This window comes from Olea europaea, chromosome 11 (genome assembly GCF_002742605.1).
Source record: "Olea europaea var. sylvestris chromosome 11, O_europaea_v1, whole genome shotgun sequence".
In the NCBI taxonomy this organism is placed as follows: Eukaryota; Viridiplantae; Streptophyta; class Magnoliopsida; order Lamiales; family Oleaceae; genus Olea; species Olea europaea.
The window spans coordinates 2,570,682-2,591,423 of record NC_036247.1 but is presented as its reverse complement, the minus strand read 5'-3'; the positions used below and the strand labels follow the sequence as shown (position 1 = coordinate 2,591,423).

At 39.5% G+C, this 20,742-nt stretch overlaps 3 protein-coding genes and 1 pseudogene across 3 annotated transcripts; all 4 read right to left on the bottom strand.

Annotated features, from left to right (window-relative positions):
• Positions 1–4,524: 4,524 nt before the first annotated feature.
• LOC111402962 (hevamine-A-like) lies at positions 4,525–5,595 on the bottom strand. Its single transcript, XM_023031293.1, has one exon. The coding sequence runs from the start codon at positions 5,550–5,552 to the stop codon at positions 4,668–4,670; it is 885 nt and encodes a 294-aa protein (XP_022887061.1). The 5' UTR covers positions 5,553–5,595; the 3' UTR covers positions 4,525–4,667.
• A 1,427-nt stretch (positions 5,596–7,022) lies between these two features.
• On the bottom strand, positions 7,023–9,553 carry LOC111402961 (annotated as a pseudogene).
• A 2,489-nt stretch (positions 9,554–12,042) lies between these two features.
• LOC111404316 lies at positions 12,043–13,772 on the bottom strand. Its single transcript, XM_023033139.1, has 3 exons — positions 13,228–13,772; positions 12,865–13,113; positions 12,043–12,760 (listed from the first exon to the last, which is right to left on the bottom strand). The coding sequence occupies exons 1-3, from the start codon at positions 13,770–13,772 to the stop codon at positions 12,043–12,045; spliced, it is 1,512 nt and encodes a 503-aa protein (XP_022888907.1).
• Positions 13,773–15,810: 2,038 nt separating this feature from the next.
• On the bottom strand, positions 15,811–20,279 carry LOC111402960. The gene is made up of 3 exons (XM_023031292.1): positions 17,955–20,279; positions 17,650–17,841; positions 15,811–16,581 (listed from the first exon to the last, which is right to left on the bottom strand). Exons 1-3 carry the CDS (start codon positions 20,111–20,113, stop codon positions 16,053–16,055), a joined length of 2,880 nt encoding a protein of 959 aa, XP_022887060.1. The 5' UTR covers positions 20,114–20,279; the 3' UTR covers positions 15,811–16,052.
• Positions 20,280–20,742: the final 463 nt, after the last annotated feature.

Below are 20,742 nucleotides of genomic sequence, written 5' to 3'. Positions count from 1 at the left end.
AGCCTCAGCCTTCGTGGTACCGGCCTCACCCTAAGCACTGCGTAGATCATTTCGCATATGCTCGCGCTCCCTCAATAGCTGAGTACGCTCCTCCTCTAGGTCGGCAATCCTTAGATCCCGAGCAGAAACGGCACCCTCGAGGTCGGCCATTCTTGAAGACTCGTCCTTTTCCTTCAAGGAAAGGCCTCGAGCTATTCCCAGTGTCTGAAAAATGGTGCATGGTTAACCTCGGGATGTAAAGATAACAAAAATAATATAAAAACAGCTGACGATCTTACCTTCAAGGCCATCGCCTCAAGAGCCCTCAAGCCATTGCTTAAGTCGACATCTGCCCGGTATTTGTCGACGATGCTGAGCACTGAGTGGCACCGAGAGCATTCCTCAGGATTAGCAGGCCCCGGTGGCAGGCACCCATCCTCGAGGTCAACCACGTCAACAGGTCCCCGAGGAAGAGACTCACGAGGAGTCCCCAGATGATCCTGCTGCTGAGATCCCGTCCTCCCTATTCCCAGAGACGGTCCTCGGGGCCTTGACGATTCCCCAGGCCCACTGGTCTGCCTTTCTTGCCTCGCATCCCAAGGTCTCTTTTGGCCCCTCCTCTTGCCAGGAGCCCGAGCCTGGGGAGCCTTGGACTTCTTGTTTACTACCTGACGAAGGGCACTTGGGTCAAACGTCATCTCTGCAAAAATAAAAAATAACATGTAATTAGCACGAGCGTAGTAAAAATACAGATCAGGAATTTAAGCGTCAAATTCACATATCCTACCCTCGATTCCTTTCATGTTTGCAAGCTCGAGGATATCATCCCGAGGATATCATCCAAGTCATAAACGAGGGGCTCGAGCTCCTCTAGCATTTGCCTATGCCTCTCCAACGACTCAAAGTACGCCTGACCCCCGCAAAACCTAGCAGTATCAGGCACCCCCCACCGAGGACTAAAGGGAACGTCGGGATCTTGAGGTATAGTATAGAACCACTTATCCTTCCACCCCTTCAGGGAACTAGGCTTCCTCGGGATTCTAAACCCTCCTCGGGTTGAGAGGTAAGCAAAACAAGAGTACTGGGGGAGGTGTTTTAGGTCGAAGACCATCCTACATAAGTCGACATACGAGATAATCCCTAGGTATCTACAAGCAATAAAAAAGTATGTCAACATCCTCCACCCATTCGGCACTAACTGCCCCGGGCTCATGTTATGCTCGGTCAAGAGCGCGAGGAAAAAGGGGTGCAATGGCCACCTGAATCCCCCCTTTAGAGAATCTTTGAAAATGACGAACTCTCCCTCCCGAGCAATAGCTACCCTATCCTCATTGCCAGGAGACCTAATATCACAGTTCGGCATCAGGCCAAATTTCCTAGCAGTCGCCACTGCTAAGTGCTCCTTAAACCTACAAGGATGGTCGAGGTACACTAACGGGGTCGGGATATCCTGGGCTTGAGGATTAGCACTTATGGGGACGGCCATAGGTATTATTGACAGCCCTAAGTCCTCGGTTGGTGTTCCCGAACTCGAGGATGATGTATCGCTATCACTGCTCGACATCCTATCTTAAATATAGACTTATCTAAAAACAATCAACTTAAAGTCTTGAGGACTCACCTTATCCCAACGATTCCGACAAAGTTTACTGATAGTGAAAAAGTAAAAAATGAATAGGAAAGGAGGCTTATATAGGGAAACATGGGTGGAAGGCCAAAGGTCGCATCCTGAACCGTTCGATCATGCCACGCGTCCTACATCCCACAGTCTAAAATTTACACCGCCTTTCTACTAAGGTTGGTGTCATTACCACATATGACGTCAGCCCTCAGGAGTCCTTCCTCAGTAATGAATCAAAGGTGCTATACCGAGGACTGTAATTAGGACCTTTTGCACCTATCCTCGTGCATATAATCGAGCACAGGTGCACGAGGGCCAATGATATAACCAAGTTTTGTTCCCGACGTGTATAGACCCGAGGACTCGATCTCGTCGATATGTGTATCACAATGCTCGGGACATATGTGCTCGGGTATCCCCATATGCCCGAACTATTGGCCCGAAGAGTTATTCAACAATCATTCCACAATGCTCGGGATTATATCCTCGGGATTATGACCTACGACAGCGCCTTGTCCAACTAGAGATTTATTCTGACTAAAATCCTCAACTCATGTCTCCTATGCCCAGAAGAACTCTATTGGTATCACAGTTATACCTCAATTCAAACTCCTATCTCGCGTAGGACTCATTGGTGTTAGATTGCAAAATCAAGCTGTCCTACTACAGGTGCACTACGGAATCCTAGTATGAACACACCACCTACCTCTATAAATACATAACTTTGGGCCATTATTCAGGTACGTTTGTTTCATTGTTCTTCAGCACATAGCCTTACGCATATATTTCCCTTTCTGACTTAATCATCGGAGGGGCGACGAGAACATACCTCGTTGCCTTTGTTTCAGGTACCGGAAGACCACTATCGTGATCAACCCGAATCATCAAGCTCGGAAAATTAGCAGGTACGATTTTTGATAGCATCAGATACGATTCTACAAATTTATAGAGGATAGCAATTATAGGTATCAACAGTCACGAAAATAAGTTATTAGAAAATTCCCTCCGCTATGAATTTGTAGGGCAAAGAGAGTAGTCGTAAACTCTTGGACATAACTTAGGTAGGTCCATGCTGCCTTGTAATTAATGAGTTCATATTGCTGTAAAGTCTACGGCGTTAACGTGAGAAAGGAACTGCCCAATTGATACCTTGTTTGCACTGGAAAATTAAATAATGTCGAAAAAAGAGGTAGATGTGGGGCAACGTAGGGTTAGGGTTAGGGTTAGGGTTGGGAGTCTTCTCCATTTTCTCCAAATACTTTAAGGCAATGACCCTTAAGGCTGTAAGTAAAAACCGTCAAATCGAAAAATCGAATCGAAATCGCATTTTAAAAACCGTCGATTTGGTGTCACGTAGACCCGATCAACGAAATAATTTTGACCCAAACCAAACCGGTCAAAATGGTTTGGTTTAGATTTGAGAATTTTAATTGCGGTTTAAAACCAAACCGGACCGGCAAAAAAATATATAAAAATAAAAAAATGAAAAAATGATTTTTTTTTAAATTTCATCTAAATATGTAAAATTCAATAGTTTTGTCAATTTCTAATTTTCTAATACAAAATATTATTATTATTATTATTATTATTATTATTATTATTATTATTATTATTATTATTATCTAATAATCCTAATATATATCCAATAATCTCAAAATTAAAATAATCTATCAAAAGTCATTTTCCTTTTCAGAATTTATATTAACTCCAGCCGACATCCAACACAGTCTTGAGTTACGGGCACCACACACTTCTTTTTCAGGTTTTTTACACCTCTTCAAAGTTGAATAATAGTCTATTATACCAAATCGGAGATAAAGAGATCCTAAATATTCGGTGATAATATTTGCTACAAATAAAGTTTCAGATCAATAATTTTTTTGGAACAACTAAGGTAAGAATCTGAAATTAAATGCGTTTCGTAACATATACAAACGTAAACTTGTGTAATTGTTATATTTAGATATTATAAACAATTGCTTTATTATTATGGTTGGTTATTCTCTTTGTTTAATCAGTGTCATTTTTTTCAAATATGATGATCACGAGATCTTATTGGACATCATTATATTTTTTGGGCTTTATATCTAATTTAGTAGACTTGTATTGTCACGTTATTATATCGTCATTAGCCTAAAAAATGTGAACAAAAATGAAAATAACTATGTTTTAGTTTATTGTAATTTTTCTTTGATTTAGTTGATATTTAAATTTATATTAGATATATTTAGCCTCTGTTTGAACCATATTTTTCATATCATCATAACGAGAAGATTGATCATTGGAGAGGAAGTTGAGTCTCACACATGAAACAGCAGGTCAACAAAGGTGGCTGGACTTGTGGGATAATGGTCCAAATTTCCATTTTTTTGTTCCAAAAATTTGGTTCAAACAGAGGTTTAATTTGTTTTAAATTTATTGCTAGTAAGTTATAAATATATATTGAATTCAATGATTTAATGACATAAAAGTAGACGGAAAAAATATATGGCGAAATCGGCGGTTTAAAACCGGACCAAACCGTTAGGTTTAGGTTTGAGTTTTTTTTCAAGCCGTTCAAAATGGTTTGGTTTAGATTTGAGTTTTTCTCAAACCGATTTAAACGGTTTGGTTTGAAAATTTGTCAAAAATCGGTAAAATCGGACCGCTTTACACCCCTAGTTTTCATAACATGTTCATAAGTACGATACTATTTAAAAAAAAATATTTTTTAGTAATACTATGAAGTAATTTCAATCGTGTGTACTCAATTACATCATCCTAAAGCCATCTATTGTTTGTATTTGTGAGAATAATATGTTACGTTTCGTTTATCTATAAATTATTAGACATAATTAAAGAAAAAAAAAAGGCCTAAAATCTTATTCAATTTATGGCTCTATTGACATAAAGATGCACTTTTTATGCAGGTAAATTTCCATGGATATTGATAATAGATGCAAAGAAAATTTTTTATTTGTAATAAGTAGTTTTCACGACATTTATTTTTCTACCATTCATATGGTTTACAAGCCAGGATTTATTTGGGAGGATTTATTCAGGTTACCGGGGAGAAGGCAGATAGAATTTAGACACTGCCGACAATAGTTGAACTATAGCTCTGATCATAGAATCTGTTCCATATCATGATTCCTCCATACTTGGGAGAATTCTTGATAGTTGGAAGAACTTGATTAATGAGCACATCTGGTGGCATATATCCACCACCGGCCGCTGCAGGCGCCGCCGGTAATCCCATGAAAATCTGATTCGAAGGAACGGCAGTCCACTGATTCCAACGCGCTAAAACATTATCCACGCTGCCTCGGTAATCACACTGCTCGTTGTTGTAAAACTGTATCCAAACGTAGTCGAAGAGCCCAGTTTGGATCGCGGTGTCTAGATGAGCATCTGGGATGGGACACTGTGGTGCTGCAGATAAGTACACCCTCCTTTGTGAGCTGCTGTAACGCGATAGCGCCCTGGCTAGGTCGTCCCAGAACTGGCCTGTACCGGATTCAATGTCAAAGTCTATACCATCCAAAACTGCATCTCCGAGGGGACGTGAACTCGACTGGCCACCTAAGTAGTTGTTCCAAAGGTAATCCGCGACTTGTTGTGCATCAGCAGCGGACGAAAGCGAGTAGCTTCCGGTGGCACCACCAAGGGAGAGGAGGACTTTTATGCCTTGACCTTGACAAGCCCTTATGTCATTGCTTAAACTGGTGCAAGTTCCAGAGGGTGGATCACAATGGCCAGCCAAATTCAGAACTGGGGTTTGGCCATTGCCAAAGGTTGTTAAGAAACCAATATTCACATATTGGTATAACCTGGTGGCGCACGTGGCGGTTAAAGTCCCTTCACCGCCATTTTGGCCCCAGTAGACGGCGATTCCACTGCCCTGTGAGGAACTGAAGAAAGAAGCAATTGTGACTGTGAATATCAGAAATGAAATTTGCAAATAGCTTGCCATTTTTTTCTGCTGTAATTTCTTGATGTTTATCTAAATTTCACAGGAGATTATAATTTATAGATGTATGGGGTCGATTTGTGGAAAAAAAATACATGCGTGTCTTGAAGGAAGTACTTACGTGGAGAAGTAGTATTGGAACAACATTTTATGAAGAATTTTCATAAGTCAAGTCTAGGCATATTATATATTTATGTGCAGTTTTAAATTCCTAGTTGGAAAACTTCAAATAAAAATAAATGGTGTTCCTATTGAATTTGAAGATAATATAGATGTCTTTCTAGAATAAAATAAAAAATAAAAACTTGAAAGGTTGTGTCTCTTTCAAAAGAGACGAAAAAATATATAGACGAAGGAAAATCACCGTCTTCCAGGAAGGGATAGTTCCTTTGAAGGACAAATATGTCCATTAATCCTTTAGTTCGTGTTTGGTAAATGGTAACTGATGAGACTTGACAGTAATGTAAACAAGATTTTAGTTTCTATATCTTATTTAATAATGTCGTGTAATGTGTACCGAATATGTACTGGAGGGTTTATTAATCAATACTTGGTCGAAGACTTCAGTCAATTGTCCATTAGACAATTCAAAGACTGCCAAGTTTGAATGATCAAAAACTTGTAGTATTGGAATTCCTTTCCACACTGTTTAGCAGATTGATAATGTCAATCTAAAGGACCTGAACCATCACAATCATGTTAGCAACTAATCTCAATCTTAATTTTGTTATAGTCAGGCTCTGATATCGATAAAAAACAGATAGAATTCATGGGGTTCTCACTTGGCCGGTGTCCATGGGCGAAGAGGAGATGAAATTCACAACTATGGGGAATAATATTAAAGAGGTGAAAAGTTATCAAATGCAATTCTAATTCTATGAGAGCCAACACAAAATCGCCACATAACATCTGGATAGACAACTCTTTTTTTTTTTCCTGATACCTATGGGTCTCCGAGTCAGCTCACGCACACCTCAACTAATCCCACAGGGCAGACAATTCATATTCCTAGAAGATATAAACATCAAGATAACAGAAGCCGGCAAATTCGAAAACATTAGCATAAAGATGTATTCATTACCCAATATAATATACAAGATTTTATCTTCTTTTTTTTTGAAACTATCTAGTGTTGTGTAACCCATTTACAACACAAGCCATAAGAATAATGGCGAGATGGAAAGGAGAATTCAAACCAGTCGGGTTTTCCATATTCTTGTGTTTGCCTTTGTGTTCAAGTTTTAAACTATATTAAGAGCTGTCATTACAAAACTATGCCAAGATGGCTGGGGACGCAAGATTGAAAAGTAAATCAACACATCATTTGACATATTACTTAGATTTGAGATGAAAACTGCCTAAGAATGAAAAGGCAATAAAGTTTTTGGTCATAAGTTTTTTAAGGTACATTACCAGAATAAACAACTGCATTTTGTTGACGTTAATTCAGTAAGGATGCTAACCTTGATAAGAAGGAGCTGAGAAAAACCCAGAATGAAACCTCGCCTAGCAGTTATTCACAGTGAAAATGCTCTCTTCTGCCGATGAATTTCTATACTAACTAAACCAATCTCCATACTGCTAAAAAAAATGATGGAAGCTTTCAGTGTAACCTAACAAAAAGAGACTGGCAAAAATCATGCTGGTTTTTAATCGAGCTCAATTCAACTGAAATCTAACTGAAGTGAGCATTGTTTTGGTTCAAATGGCAAAATTCAGCTTTCTCTCAACATTATCCAGCCATTAGGCTCATCTTGAGCATTCCCGCTCATCATTTTTTACCTCAATATCATGCCTGTTCAGAGAAGCGTCTCTCATATATAGATCTTCAAAGCAAGGTGCTCAGTTAAATAATCCAAAACCAGGTCAACGTAAATAAGGACAAACAGATATTTGATCCAAACATTCAGTTAAATTTGGGAGCAAGTGATCAGGCATCATGTTATGCTTGATGCCATAAAGCAATCTCATTTGGAAAAGCTACTACTGAGTCCATATACGGGATGTGGATATTTAACTGTACACCAATAATCATCACATGAGCAGACCCCATTTTCAAAGTGATGATAATGGTTAGTATCCCTTAATACAATTTTACGCTCAGTAATCTTGGACATAAACTTCATAGCAATGTGGCAATCTTCACAGACACGTAGATTTTTAGTAACTCTGATTGGTTGCCTTGGTTCAGTATTAATAATAGCAAATACAGTGGCCAACTTCTCAGTGTGCACTGCTAGATGGTTTTCTTTATCTTCCTCCTCCACATCATTCAATGCAGTGTCGGTTTTTTGGACGTAACCTGCTTCTTTCATTTTTCCTACCAAGACATCTAACTCTTCGTAGATCTCTATTGATTGTGGATGCCATTGGTCTCCAGCAAGGAAGGTGTGGACCCGATTATGGAGCTCAACATTACTAACACCAGGTACTTTACTGATTCCTCTCCCTTTCCTGATGGACCGAATTCCATCTCCCGGCCTTTGCATATATGTTCAATAACAGGACATAATAACCAGACTGCTGTGGAACCGATTGGAAAAGATGATCTGCAGCTACAAGCCCAATATCCATGTTATTATAAACATGGCCCCAAACCCGATCGTTAGGCTCCATTGCATCTGACTGATAAAATTTTGGGCCTCTTCTACACGACCAGCACGTACAAATAGATTGACCATGCAAGCACAGTGTTCTCACTTCGGAACTATTTTATACTCCTCGCTCATCAATCTGTAATAATGTCGGCCTTCAGATGATAACCCTGTGTGGCTGCAAGCTGAAAGAATTGAAACAGAGGCTATTGAATCGGGAATAAGACCTGAATCCTGAATTTTGGTAATTACCTTCCCCACTCCTACCATAGGCAGACATCATTAAAGTCCACGAGACAATATCCCTTAACTGCATCCCATGAAACACTTTCCTGGCTTCTGATAAACATCCACACTTGGCATACATATCGATTAAGGCATTCTCTAAGGAGAGGTTAGGCCGGAGCCCATTGTTTCAACAAATTCATGAATCTGCCTTCCCATTGATACAGCTGAAAGATCCTCACAAGCTGGAAGAACGCTAGCAGTAGTAATTGGATCCTTTTCCAACTGTTGAGCTTCTATTTGTGAATAAAGTTCAACTGCCTCTCTTGGCATAGAATTGTTGCTATACAGTGCTATCATTACATTCCATGCAACCAATTCCTCTCAAGCCATTCTCACGAAACAACACTTACTTTACAAGTATTAGTTACAGCTGGAGAGCGGTAGCCATTGTTCCTGAATCAGTTTCACGCCTAACGACCCCATTTCTTTACAAACCCCTAACGCATCATCAAACCTTCCATTCTGCGCATACGCTGCCGCCATAGAATTCCAAGAAACAATGTCCCTATAAGGAGTTCAGTCAAGAACCCGTCTTGCCTTCCAAAAACCACATTTCCCGTACAGGGTTAATCCAGATCCATTTTCACAGCTGGGCAATGAATTTGCACCCCGACCCTTAAATTATTCGATGCAGTGCAGAACAAGCTTTCAAAACACAAGGTAATGTATAATGATCTGGGGCCACACCACGCTATAGCATACTCTTACACATAAAAATTGCATCTTTGTAAAAACTGATTATTCACATAACTTCTTATCATTACGTTAAAAATAACATTATTTCTCTCAGGAATTTTGTCGAATACATTACGAGTGATATTGGGTTCGCCACACGCAATATAAGCTTTCATCGGTTTGATGGCAAGGGACGCATTCAAGTATAAAACCGCTTCGGAGATAATCTTGAAATGGACTAGTTTGAGGGTCTTAATATCAGGGCATTTTTCTAATACAAGGTCAAAGAAATCCTCGGTTCTATATTGGGTGGATTGCATTTTCTGAATGGCAGTTGAGAAATGGAGGGGAAAACGACTTGGTTTTTGCATGGGTTTCATCGGTTGTCCAGCTGACGTAGCGGAAATTATAGAGAAGATGAACAAATCTCACAAAAAAAGAAAACTCGTGAAAAGTCTTATTTCATTCTAATCAATCTGCGGTCTCAAGAGGCTTACAACTTATTTATAGCAAAAACCTAAAAATTTCGGAAATTAAATAATAATTAAAAAAATCCAAAAATGGAAAAATGGAAAAAAACCAAGATAATAATGGAAATTAATAGTCCTGATCCTCAGGATTACTCTCCAACAAACGGAATGTATATCCGAATTTATTTAATTGAGATATACTCAAAATAAGAATTACCAAAAAATAAAAAATGCCTAAACGAGGGCCTAAACGATGGATTTTGCTCAAAAATTGACGCACCAAAGGCTCTGAGTTTTATTCATTGGCTCGATTCCAATCAAATTAGACTAGCAATTCGCTTAAAACAAACAAATCCAAAGTTATCATGAAATCAAAATATCTAAACCCGAAGTTATGACTTGCGACAGTCTCATTTCATCATAAACTCTAATTCCTTATGCACTACATCATTCTCCCTAAGGTGGGAAAAATTCGCAATCGAATTTGACGGAAAAGGAGCTTCATCATCATCAAAATTATCACCACGAAATGGCACCAAATGCTTGATATTGAACACGTCGGATGTACGAATATGGCTGGGCAGCTTCAAACGGTAAGCATTCGGATTGATCTTCTCCATGACCTCCAATGGACCAATCTTCTTCGCAGTAAGCTTGTTGTATTCATGAGCAGGAACACAATCCTTTGTTAACACCGCCCAAACAAAGTCACCTTCCTCAAACTCAACATGTCGGCGTTTAAGATCTGCAGTACGCTTATACTCGATGACAGCAACCTGCAACTGATCATGAGCATGTGAGTGAACCTGCTGCAATTGCTGAATAAAGCCCTCGGGCTTACCATGCATCTTAACAGAGGTAGAAACTGGAACCAGATCAAGAGGACCACGAGGAACAAGGCCATACACCACCTGGAACGAACTAAAACCTGTACTTCTTGTTAACAGCATGATTGTGAGCAAATTCTGCTTGACACAACTTCTGATCCCAAGACTTGATGGGGTCACCAACCAAGCAACGTATTAAATCACCCAAGGAATGGTTAACAACCTCTATCTGACCATCTGTCTGAGGGTGATATGCACTGCTAAAGTCCAACAGTGTATTCACCGAGCGTCATAAGCTGCGCCAGAAGTGACTGAGGAAATGAGTATCCCGATCAGACACAATAGATGTAGGCAGTCCATGCAGGCGATAAACCTCACGAAAATTAAGTAAGGCCACACTGACAGCATCTGTTGTCTTCTTGCAGGGGATGAAATGTACCATCTTTGAAAACCGATCAACCACCATGAAGATCGAATCAAACCCACGTTGAGTCCTGGGGAGTCCCACATCGAAATCCATGCTCACGTCTGTCCAATGTTGGGTTGGAATAGGCAGGGACATATACAGGCCCGCATTTATCGTCTTGCCCTTGGCCAAGTGACAAACCCGATAACCCTCCACAAACTTCCCAACATCTTTGCGCAACGATGGCCAAAAGTAAGAAGCAGCAACAAGCTGTAATGTCCAATCACGACCCACGTGGCCTTCATTATGCAACTCTTGAATTATCTTAAATCGCAAACTGCCATCAGGAATACATAACTGATTTCCTAGAAAAAGAAACCCGTCGATCCACACAAAGTTCGACTGCACACCCTCCTGCAACTTTCGAATGATCTGTGAAAAGTATGGATCAGTAGCATATAAATCGCAAATAGAGTCAAAACCTGGGACCTCCACGCGCAATTCTGTCAAAAGAGTTTGTCGCCAACTCAATGCATCTGCCACCTTGTTAAAGGCACCTGCTTTGTGCTTAATTACAAAAGTAAACTGCTACAAATAGGCAACCTAAGAAGCATGTGAGGCAGACACCTTATCTTGAGTACCAAGGTGTTGAAGGGCATCATGGACGTATATAGAATGAACTCCTTCTGGAACAAATAATGACGCCAATGTCGAACTGCCTGAACTATCGCATAACCAGACATCATAAGTACTATATCGAGACTTAGGGCCAGAGAGTTTCTCACTGAAATACGCAACAGGACGATTGTTCTGGCTCAGCACACCACCAATTCCCACCTTCGAAGTATCACAATGTAGCTCAAATGGCTGAGTAAAATCAGGCAACACCAAAATTGGGGCAGTTGTCAATTTCTGCTTAATCAACTGAAGGGATACCTCTGTCTCGGGAGTCCACTGAAACTTACCATTTTTCATGCAATCTGTAATCGACGCCATGATACTACTGAAGTGTGGTATGAACCTGTGGTAAAAGGAAGCAAGGTAATGAAAACTTCGCACTTCTGTAATGGTCTTAGGCTGTGGCCACTGACTGATTGCCTCTACTTTGGATGTATCAATTGTCAACCCCTCCTTCGACACCACATAACCCAGGAATACAACACGATCTGTTAGAAAAATACACTTCTTCACTGTAGCGTAAAACTCATCCCTGCGAAGGACTGAAAGAACTTCTCAAAGGTGCTGGACGTGATCATCATTGTTAGCACTATAAATCAGAATATCATCAAAGTAAACTACCACGAATTTTTCGATAAATGGACGAAGAGCTTGATTCATAACCCGCATAAAAGTACTAGGTGCATTGGAAAGACCGAATGGCATGACTAACCACTCGTACAACCCTTCTCTTATCTTAAATGTCGTCTTCCACTCATCCCCAGGTCTGATACAAATCTGATGGTATCCACTCTTCAAATCAAGCTTACTGAACACATAAGCATCGGTAAGCTGATCAAGCAAATCATCCAAGGGAGGAATACGAAAACGGTAACGGACCGTAATCTTATTAATCACCCTACTGTCCACGCACATACGCCACGTGCCATCCTTTTTGGGCGTAAGGAGAGCAAGAACAGCACAAGGACTAAGACTTTCTCTGATGTGGCCCTTCGCCAAAAGCTCCTCCACTCGTCTGCGCAACTCCTCATGTTCAGTAGGACTCATCCTGTAATGCGCCCGGTTGGGTAGAGTAGCATCAGGTACTAAATTAATCTGATGCTGAATATCTCGTAGTGGTGGCAATCCCTCTGGAAGCTCCTCTGGGAAAACCTCCTGAAACTCTTCTAACAGTGGACGAATTCTGTGGGAAACCTCCTGTTCAATATCGACTGACCTGCCTACTAACACATACACTACACCAGATTCTGCCATCTCCGTCTCAAATTTTGCTCTGGTTAACAAGTTGGTACTGTCCCCAACTGCTTTTATTGGGCTCTTATCAAGTAGTAACACAATTTTCTTTTCCCCAAACAGAAAATTGTACGTATGGTGTACCCGTCATGCAGCGAGTGTTGGTCAAACTGCCAAGGCCTCCCTAATAACAAATGGCATGCATCCATCTCTACCACATCACACAAAACTTGATCTTTGTAGGTAGGCCCAATGGAAAAGCTGACTAGAGCACGCTGGGATACTTCAACATCACTACTCCTCTTCAACCAAGCCAACTTATACGGTTTGAGATGTTTCTCAGTCTGCAGACCCAGTTTCTTAATGACCTCCTCAGCAACCACATTCTCGCGACTCCCAGAGTCAATAACAAACTTACAGATTCGTCCCCCAACAGTACACGTGGACTGGAAGATGTTATTACGCAACTAGTCGCTCTTGTTGTCCAGGGGAGTTAAAAAACTTCACCTCACCACCAATGCTTGCCTCACGTCACCAACAACTAACTCCTCCTCTTCTGCTACCTCATCATCATCTCCATTATAAAATACGGGCACCCCTTCATAATCTCCATACCCATCATCAACAAAGAGCCCTCTACGCGAATTTTTTGGGCATTCATATTGCCTATGACCCACACCTTTGCAAGCGAAGCAACGGATACCGCCCTCAGGACGTGCTGACAGCTGCACAGAATTTGCTTTAAAAGAACCAGCCTGGCTAGGATTACCAGGATGTGTCACTGGAAGAACCTCCTGCGATGAAAGTCCCTGTATTCCGTCTGGACTGCTGTTTCTCATCTGTATCGCCCTTTGATGTGCCTCAGAAACTGTCACAGGATCAAACATGTTCAGCGTGTCCTGTATTTGGGGGCGAAGACCACCTACATATCGAGACGCCAATTGTTCCTCCGTTTCCATCACTTCATTCCTTGTAATCAACATGCAAAATTCCATCGTATAGTCATCAACCGCCTTCATGCCTTGACGCAAATTCTGCAATCTCTGATACATGGTCTGAGCATAGTTGTAGGGCAGAAATTACTTCTTCATGCGCTTTTTTAGTTTATCCCAAGATGCAATCTTAACCTTCCCTAATCAGGATCTTGTCACTTTTGTCTGCTGCTACAACGCCGCTGCTCGTCCACGAAATCTCGTCGCAACAAAAGGCACACGTTTTCCAACAAGAACCTCTTTAAATTCTAGAACCTCCTCCACTGCAATCACCCAACCCAGGAATTCGTCTAGACTTAATCCACCATGGAACTCAGGAATATCAACCTTGAATCTTGATTCCCAGCGCCTGTTCTCCTCCGGGCCATCTCCTCTCCGTCGGACTAGTAGATCTATTGGATGATCAAGAGGCGCAAACGGATTTTCATCCTCGAAATCCTCAAGTGGTTGGGCCACAGGCACATGTTGTCGTGGCGCGAGTGCAGCGATTTGCTGGGTCAACAACTCCACTTGTTAACACAGCTGTGCGATTTCATCACGTCTATTCACCTCCTCTACTGGGACTTCACAAGGTGCTGGATGTCTCCTTGGCGACATGGTGAAGGAACGAACCTCGCTCTGATACCAACTGACGTAGCAGAAGTTATAGGTAAGATGAACAAATCTCACAAAAAAGAAAACTCACGAAAAGTCTGCGGCCTCAAGAGGCTTACACCGTATTTATAACAAAAACCTAGAAAATTCAAAAATTAAATACTAATTTTTAAAAAAAAAGATTTTTTTCCAAAAATGGAAAAAACCAAGATAATGACGGAAATTGATAGTTCTAATCTTCAGGATTACTCTCCAACAAACGAAATGTAAATTCGAATTTATTTAATTGAGATATACTCAAAATAAGAATTACCAAAAAAGAAAAAATGCCTAAACGAGGGACTAAACGATGGATTTTGTTCAAAATTGGCCTTGCATCAAAGCCAAAGGCTCTGTGTTTTATTCATTGGCTCGATTCTAATCGAATTAAACTAACAATTCGACAAAAAGAACAAACCCAAAGTTATCATGAAATCAAAATCTCTAAACCCGAAGTTATACTTTGCGACGATCTCATTTCATCATAAGCTCTAATTCCTTATGCACTACATCATCAACACATGATAATAAAACCTAGAGGAATGCTATTCTAACACGTTATATGTTCAATTAAATTGAATGATATGACTTTACATTTAAATGAATTATCATTTAATGTTATGTAATGACCACCTAAACAGGTACTCAAACTTAGTGAAAATGAATAGCACTACTCTCTAAACTATGAAATTAAAACCAAATTATTTATGACCATATTGAAATTAGACAATTATCGGACAATGTGGAGAAAAAGATCCAATTATTAAAAATAGACAATTTTTCACATGTTTAAATTTGACAATTTCAAAGACAGTTGTTTTTATCATGATAGTGTTAATTGACTGCATTGCTTTACCTTCTCTCAAAATCACGCAATTACATATATCAATCACATAAATGTAGTCTTATCATACAACCAATTGGCCATCTCATATTAAAAAGACGACGAGCACAAAAAGTGAGGTGCGTGTGACAATTCATCCTCATTTCATGTACAATCATATAAAATCACCTATTTTTCAAGTTTTTCATTTTGCACTTTGGACAAGAACAATATTCATGTCACCAATTTTCTATCAATCAAGAGCGAAATATTAAATTTAAACCAAAAGAAGGTAGTGAACTTCACTGAAGCTTTACTGTCATTTATTTATTTTGTTTTATTTTTTGCTGCTTGCCTAGTTTAATTTGACTCTCTGTCATTCTAAACCAGCCTACTATCTTCTGTGGACTGGTACATAAACTTCACCATTCAATCAAGAATGTCTCTTTGTAAACATGGTAAGGCGGTCCCATTTAACGAAAAGTTTCTTGGAAATGTTTCATATGCCAAAAGGTTCAAATAAGCAATTTTCTGATGCCGTAGTCAAAAGATAGGGAGCTTCTTGCTATAAGCTTACAAGTTTTTCTAGGAAAAACTGAAGTTTCTCAGCGCATGAAATGAATAGACACACAGTACAGAGGCTACCTGCTTCGACACTTCTATGTTATAATAAGTTAGAAATAAGTACAGCATATGCAATTTTACAGTCATCAAGAGGCAGCTACAAACAGGATTTTACAGTTGTAAGTATGTGGAGTTAAATGCTTGATGACCGTCTCCTTTCTGATTCTGCTTTCTATTAATGCGATACAAGAATTAATGTTATTAGTTATTACAGCAATATCCATTGAAATGCATGTGTGCGCTATCTTCTGAACTTTTTATCAGTCATCTTGGAACAAAGCTTTAGAAACTGAATGAGAAGAGCTCCCATGACCTTTGAGATCTTTCTCCCCCTTGTTTCCAGTCATTGGGGTCTCGTGTACAATGCTATAAATAGTTTTTTGTCTATCCTTTCTTTTTGATTTCTTTGGAATAGACTCTGGTTTTGTTTTTGCCGCCTTTGCTTGCTTTGGGGCCCATACTCTTTGCAAATCTGGCATCCAGCTACTGAAAGACACAAATCTTCGAGCCCTCTCTCTCCTTTCACGAGCTTCATTAAACAAGTGGTCACGTTCCTCTTTTATACTCAATTGAGTACTCTCATTAACATTTTTGGGAGGCTGCAAAAACTCAGATTGGTGATTGCTGTTGGTTTCAGCTTTCTCATACCTTTCATGTTTTTCTCTCCAGGGTTGATTACTGTCCTCACTATTGAATAAAAGAGACGGAACTTCATACTCATCACCAAATGGCAGCAGATCCATTTTTGTGTAGATTTTGTGCACCACATCTTCTAATATGTTAATATACCTGAAAATAAGGTCATTTGGCAACTTATCTATTGCTTGATTTGTGAAGAACAATGATAGAGGACACATAGAAACTAGATTGCTTTCTCTCCTCCCAAATATTAAAAGCTTGGACATATTTTCTAGGATGTGGAAAGGAAAATGAAAATCTGAACAGAAAGCTTCTTGACTTGAAAAAAATAAACTATGTCAAGTAAATTATTATAATCCCACAACATCAAAAAAATATGTTCTTATAACACAAAAGAGGCTTTCTTTTGATTTTCTTTCCTTTAGGTCATGTACAAGATAACATTAGGATGACAGGGCTTGGTGTAATTCAGGTAATGACATTTTAATGCCTTTTAAGCCAATACTTCTAAAAACGCTTTTTGTAATAGATAAAAAAAACTATTATTAAAAATGAACAGATTCTTATTATTTTAAATAGTTGACAACCAAGTTGTCTATATTACTGTGAAAATTTTGAGATTGCCGTTATAAGGTAAACAGAATAAAAATTGCAATTTGCCAAAAACTTCTGTATATTAGCTTTACTATGTCAAGGTTGCAAACCCATTTAACTTGTGCTAATGCAGTAATGATTAACCATCAAATTGAATTGTAGGCCTTTTTCACCAGGTCATCTAATATCCCCTTAAGCCTTCTGTGTAAAACGATTTTCTTCTAATTTATCAGTGCAATGGTTACTCCAGATTTTTTCTCTTGCGTACTTCTTTTACATAATCGAACAAATAATATTTTCACCTAATCTTCTTCTTTGTGGGCTATTGTGAAATTAATAATTACGTCTTAAACTATGGGTACTCAAAATCATGCCCATGGGTACTGTATGCCAAGGTTGCTTGGTTATATTATGTGAATATATTGGTGTCTTAGTCAAAAAGATTCTAAACTAAAATATATAAATGATATTTGACTATCAATCTAAAAAGTATTAACAGTACAAAATAATCAATTACAGAGTAGGTTTGATAAAAAGAAAAACATTAGATTAATGAAATCAAAAGCCAATTATAATGTCGTAAAAAAAAAAAAAGGTCAATTATACCATATGTGAAGCTCTTACCTTGCTTTGATGGTCCTTTCTACATAATCATATAGGCTAACGTGACCATGAATGCCTCCTTCGATGAGGTACTGGATAATTTCTAAAAGGGAGCAGATCTGCTTCACCAGCTTTTGTTTACTAGCTTGCTCCATAGTCACAGAAACATCTGATTGCAGAATTTCCATCCGAAGTAAAATCTGAAATTCATATCTTGTCTAAATCAAGGAAAATGTTTGTAATAAAGTTATATTAGGCAACTATACAGAGTTATCCAATTCACGTAAGGATCAAAGACGATATAATATAATGAAAAAAAAGGATACTCTCTGACTATAGCTGATGTTGGATGTTGAATGGATGCTTGGGACAATGAATCATGATCCTGGTGTATCTTTTTCATTTCCTTGGGTTCCTTTAGTACAAGTTTCATTAGCCTGGCACTAACCGTTTCATCACAAGAATCAGTTGAATCTTTCTGAAGGGATTGATCTTCTGTGTCATTGTTAATCTTACACTTTCTAGCTAGGAAATGAATACAAGACTTGACAACTCGCTCTGCTAGATTTTGCAAGTCCATACCAGATTCCAGACTATGTTGAATTCTCTTTGGAAGATTATTGAAGAAGGTTTCTGAAATCTCTGAGTTCGAAAGAGGAATAGCTCTCTCTTCCACTCCAGATAATTCAGAAGACAGGCCATGACACATGGAAAGTTCCTCCATGGACTTGGATCCATTCAACGTCGTAACGCTATTTGGATTAACTTTGCAGATTTGCTTCATCCAGCATTTCAAGAACTTTAGCTTCTTTGACTTTTCAAACTGTCCTGAAATGTAAACTTCCAATAAATCAAATTGAGAACCCTCATGGACAGCCTGGCAAAAGGAACTCCACGTTGTACCCTGATGCAAATGCTTTTTGCTCTTCTTTCTTTTTCTGTCTCCTGATGGTTCACAATTTCCAGAAGTTGAAGTATCAGTTTGTGAGCCAATGCACCCATTTGAGTCATTCATATCTGCAGTGCAAGTATCACGCACCTCATCACCAACCTTGCCAAAATCGGTTCGACTTAAATAATCAATTTTAGTATGACTGTCATCTATGATAGAGAGGATAGCCAAATGAGCCGTAAAAGGCTTGAGAATACCCACAGATGAATCTCCATTATTATTTGAAAGGGAGACAATAGCCCAATAACCTTCCCTATGGAGAAAACTCAGAATCATTTGCCAGATGGGCATCTGATTTTTACAAGTGTTTCCACCAATTTCTTCATGTAGTATTTCAAGAACCCTATCAGCAAAAGTATCATCATTGCTCTTATTTTTGCCTTTTTGTCTTTCTTGGGTCCACTCACGTACTATAATATAATCAGATAAGCACCCTCCAATCTCCACACTGTCGTTATACCTTTGCACTGCCTTAACCTGTATTTTTATACTTTCATCTCCAAATTGGCCCCAAACTGCATCTCGATTAAATTCATCGCCCTGCTCCAGAGCACTCAAAATATCGTCAGATCTAATGGTACCCAGAGACTTCAACTTCACCAATTCAAGATCTAGGCAATTGCATTGCAGAGGCTTACCATTTATATCCAATATCTCGAGACTCAATTGCCCACTTCTTTTTCCCTTCCACATACCACCAAATTCCACAAAATCAAATGAAAGTCCAATTTTCGGATATATCAACCCGAAAGGCAATAAAGCCGAACCAAAAACAATCAAATCACTTGAGCAAAACCCCCAACCCATTTTTCTAATCTCCTCCTCAAACATTGCTAATTCGACCCCACGTTCATTTGTATCCACTTCCTTCTTATCAGTTGCATCTAATTGTCGCTCATCAATCTTAACATTAATCCAACTAAAATGAATATCCCTAGTGATAAAAGACTCCCTCACACCACAAAAGATCTCTTCAAATTTCACTGAAAACCCATCCAAATCGCGCAGATCCATGAACTCATACAAATAATTAATGGATCTACACACAGGCGAAAACAACAGAACCAAATTGGAAGAAACTCTACAAAGGTTAAAATCACTAAAACAATCCTTACCTAACAAATTCGCATTCTCAGACTCCCAGGCATAGTCGTGGATAAGCTGAAGGAGTGAGCTGGCAATGAGCGAAGCACGTTTGCCTGGGGGGTTCGAGAGATGGGTTAGGATAGGGAAGGAACTGAGGGCGCTGGAGAGAGAAGCAAGGGTATGGGAGGGGAGATTGAAGGAGAGGGACGGGGTGTGGAGATGACTGGGGATGGTGGAGGCGGAACGGAGCGGGGAGAGGGAGGAGAAGAATAGCTTGTAGGCAAAAAGTGAGGTGGAAAGCGGCGGGAAATGGAGGAAGCTGGAAGCGGCGGAGAGGACTGTGGTGAGGTAGGGTTTAGGGTTATGAAGAGTGAGGAGTGGGTGTAGATCTATCAAAAGGACTACACGTTGGGTTTTTGTGAAGTCTAGCGGTTGATTCGCCGCCATTGGTGAGGAGAAATTGCTGCCGTCAGCGGCAATGGAGATGTGAATTACAATGTTCCAGCTTCTACTTATTATTTCCCCTGCGGCGGCGGTGGTGAGTGTGCCAATTCGAGCCGAGGTCTGATCTATGGCGGTGTGGATAACATGCGCCTGGAAAATGGATCTCAGTTTTTCGAGTGGCAAAGCAGGAATAAAAAATGAGATAACATGCGCCATAGGGCAGCGCAAGTACTTTGAGCGGGAAAATTAATAAAGGCGCGCAAACTTTGATATTTTGAAAATATTTTATCTAAATACTATAACTTAAGAATAATCTCACCATTAGTCCATGACTCATTCATTTTTCCAACTCTCACCAACTTATTTGGCTAAATTCGATAGGAATCCACAATCATTGTAAGTACAACATTTATGTTTGTATCATTTGTTGTTTTAAAATAATAATACCCATGTACGGAGCTAATAGAAGACAATTATTGAAATATTAAATGATAATATGATACTCATAGGTCACAACATATCTTATTAAAAGATAAACTTGTCTAAGAAAAATTTGTTTAATCCAAAGGACCAAAACAATATAATCAATGGCTAATATGATTCTGAACATGGGCGAATCTATAGCAGGGACC

Coding starts and splice junctions, on each gene's coding strand:
- LOC111402960 (XM_023031292.1), bottom strand. CDS start 20,113: ATGGCGGCGAATCAACCGCTAGACTTCACAAAAACCCAACGTGTAGTC. Junction 17,842..17,954: donor ACATCAGCTATAGTCAGAGA/GTATCCTTTTTT, acceptor GATTTAGACAAG/ATATGAATTTCAGATTTTAC. Junction 16,582..17,649: donor GAAAGGACCATCAAAGCAAG/GTAAGAGCTTCA, acceptor CCTTATTTTCAG/GTATATTAACATATTAGAAG.
- LOC111402962 (XM_023031293.1), bottom strand. CDS start 5,552: ATGGCAAGCTATTTGCAAATTTCATTTCTGATATTCACAGTCACAATT.
- LOC111404316 (XM_023033139.1), bottom strand. CDS start 13,772: ATGTATCAGAGATTGCAGAATTTGCGTCAAGGCATGAAGGCGGTTGAT. Junction 13,114..13,227: donor AGGCAAGCATTGGTGGTGAG/GTGAAGTTTTTT, acceptor TGACTCTGGGAG/TCGCGAGAATGTGGTTGCTG. Junction 12,761..12,864: donor CAACACTCGCTGCATGACGG/GTACACCATACG, acceptor CTTGTTAACCAG/AGCAAAATTTGAGACGGAGA.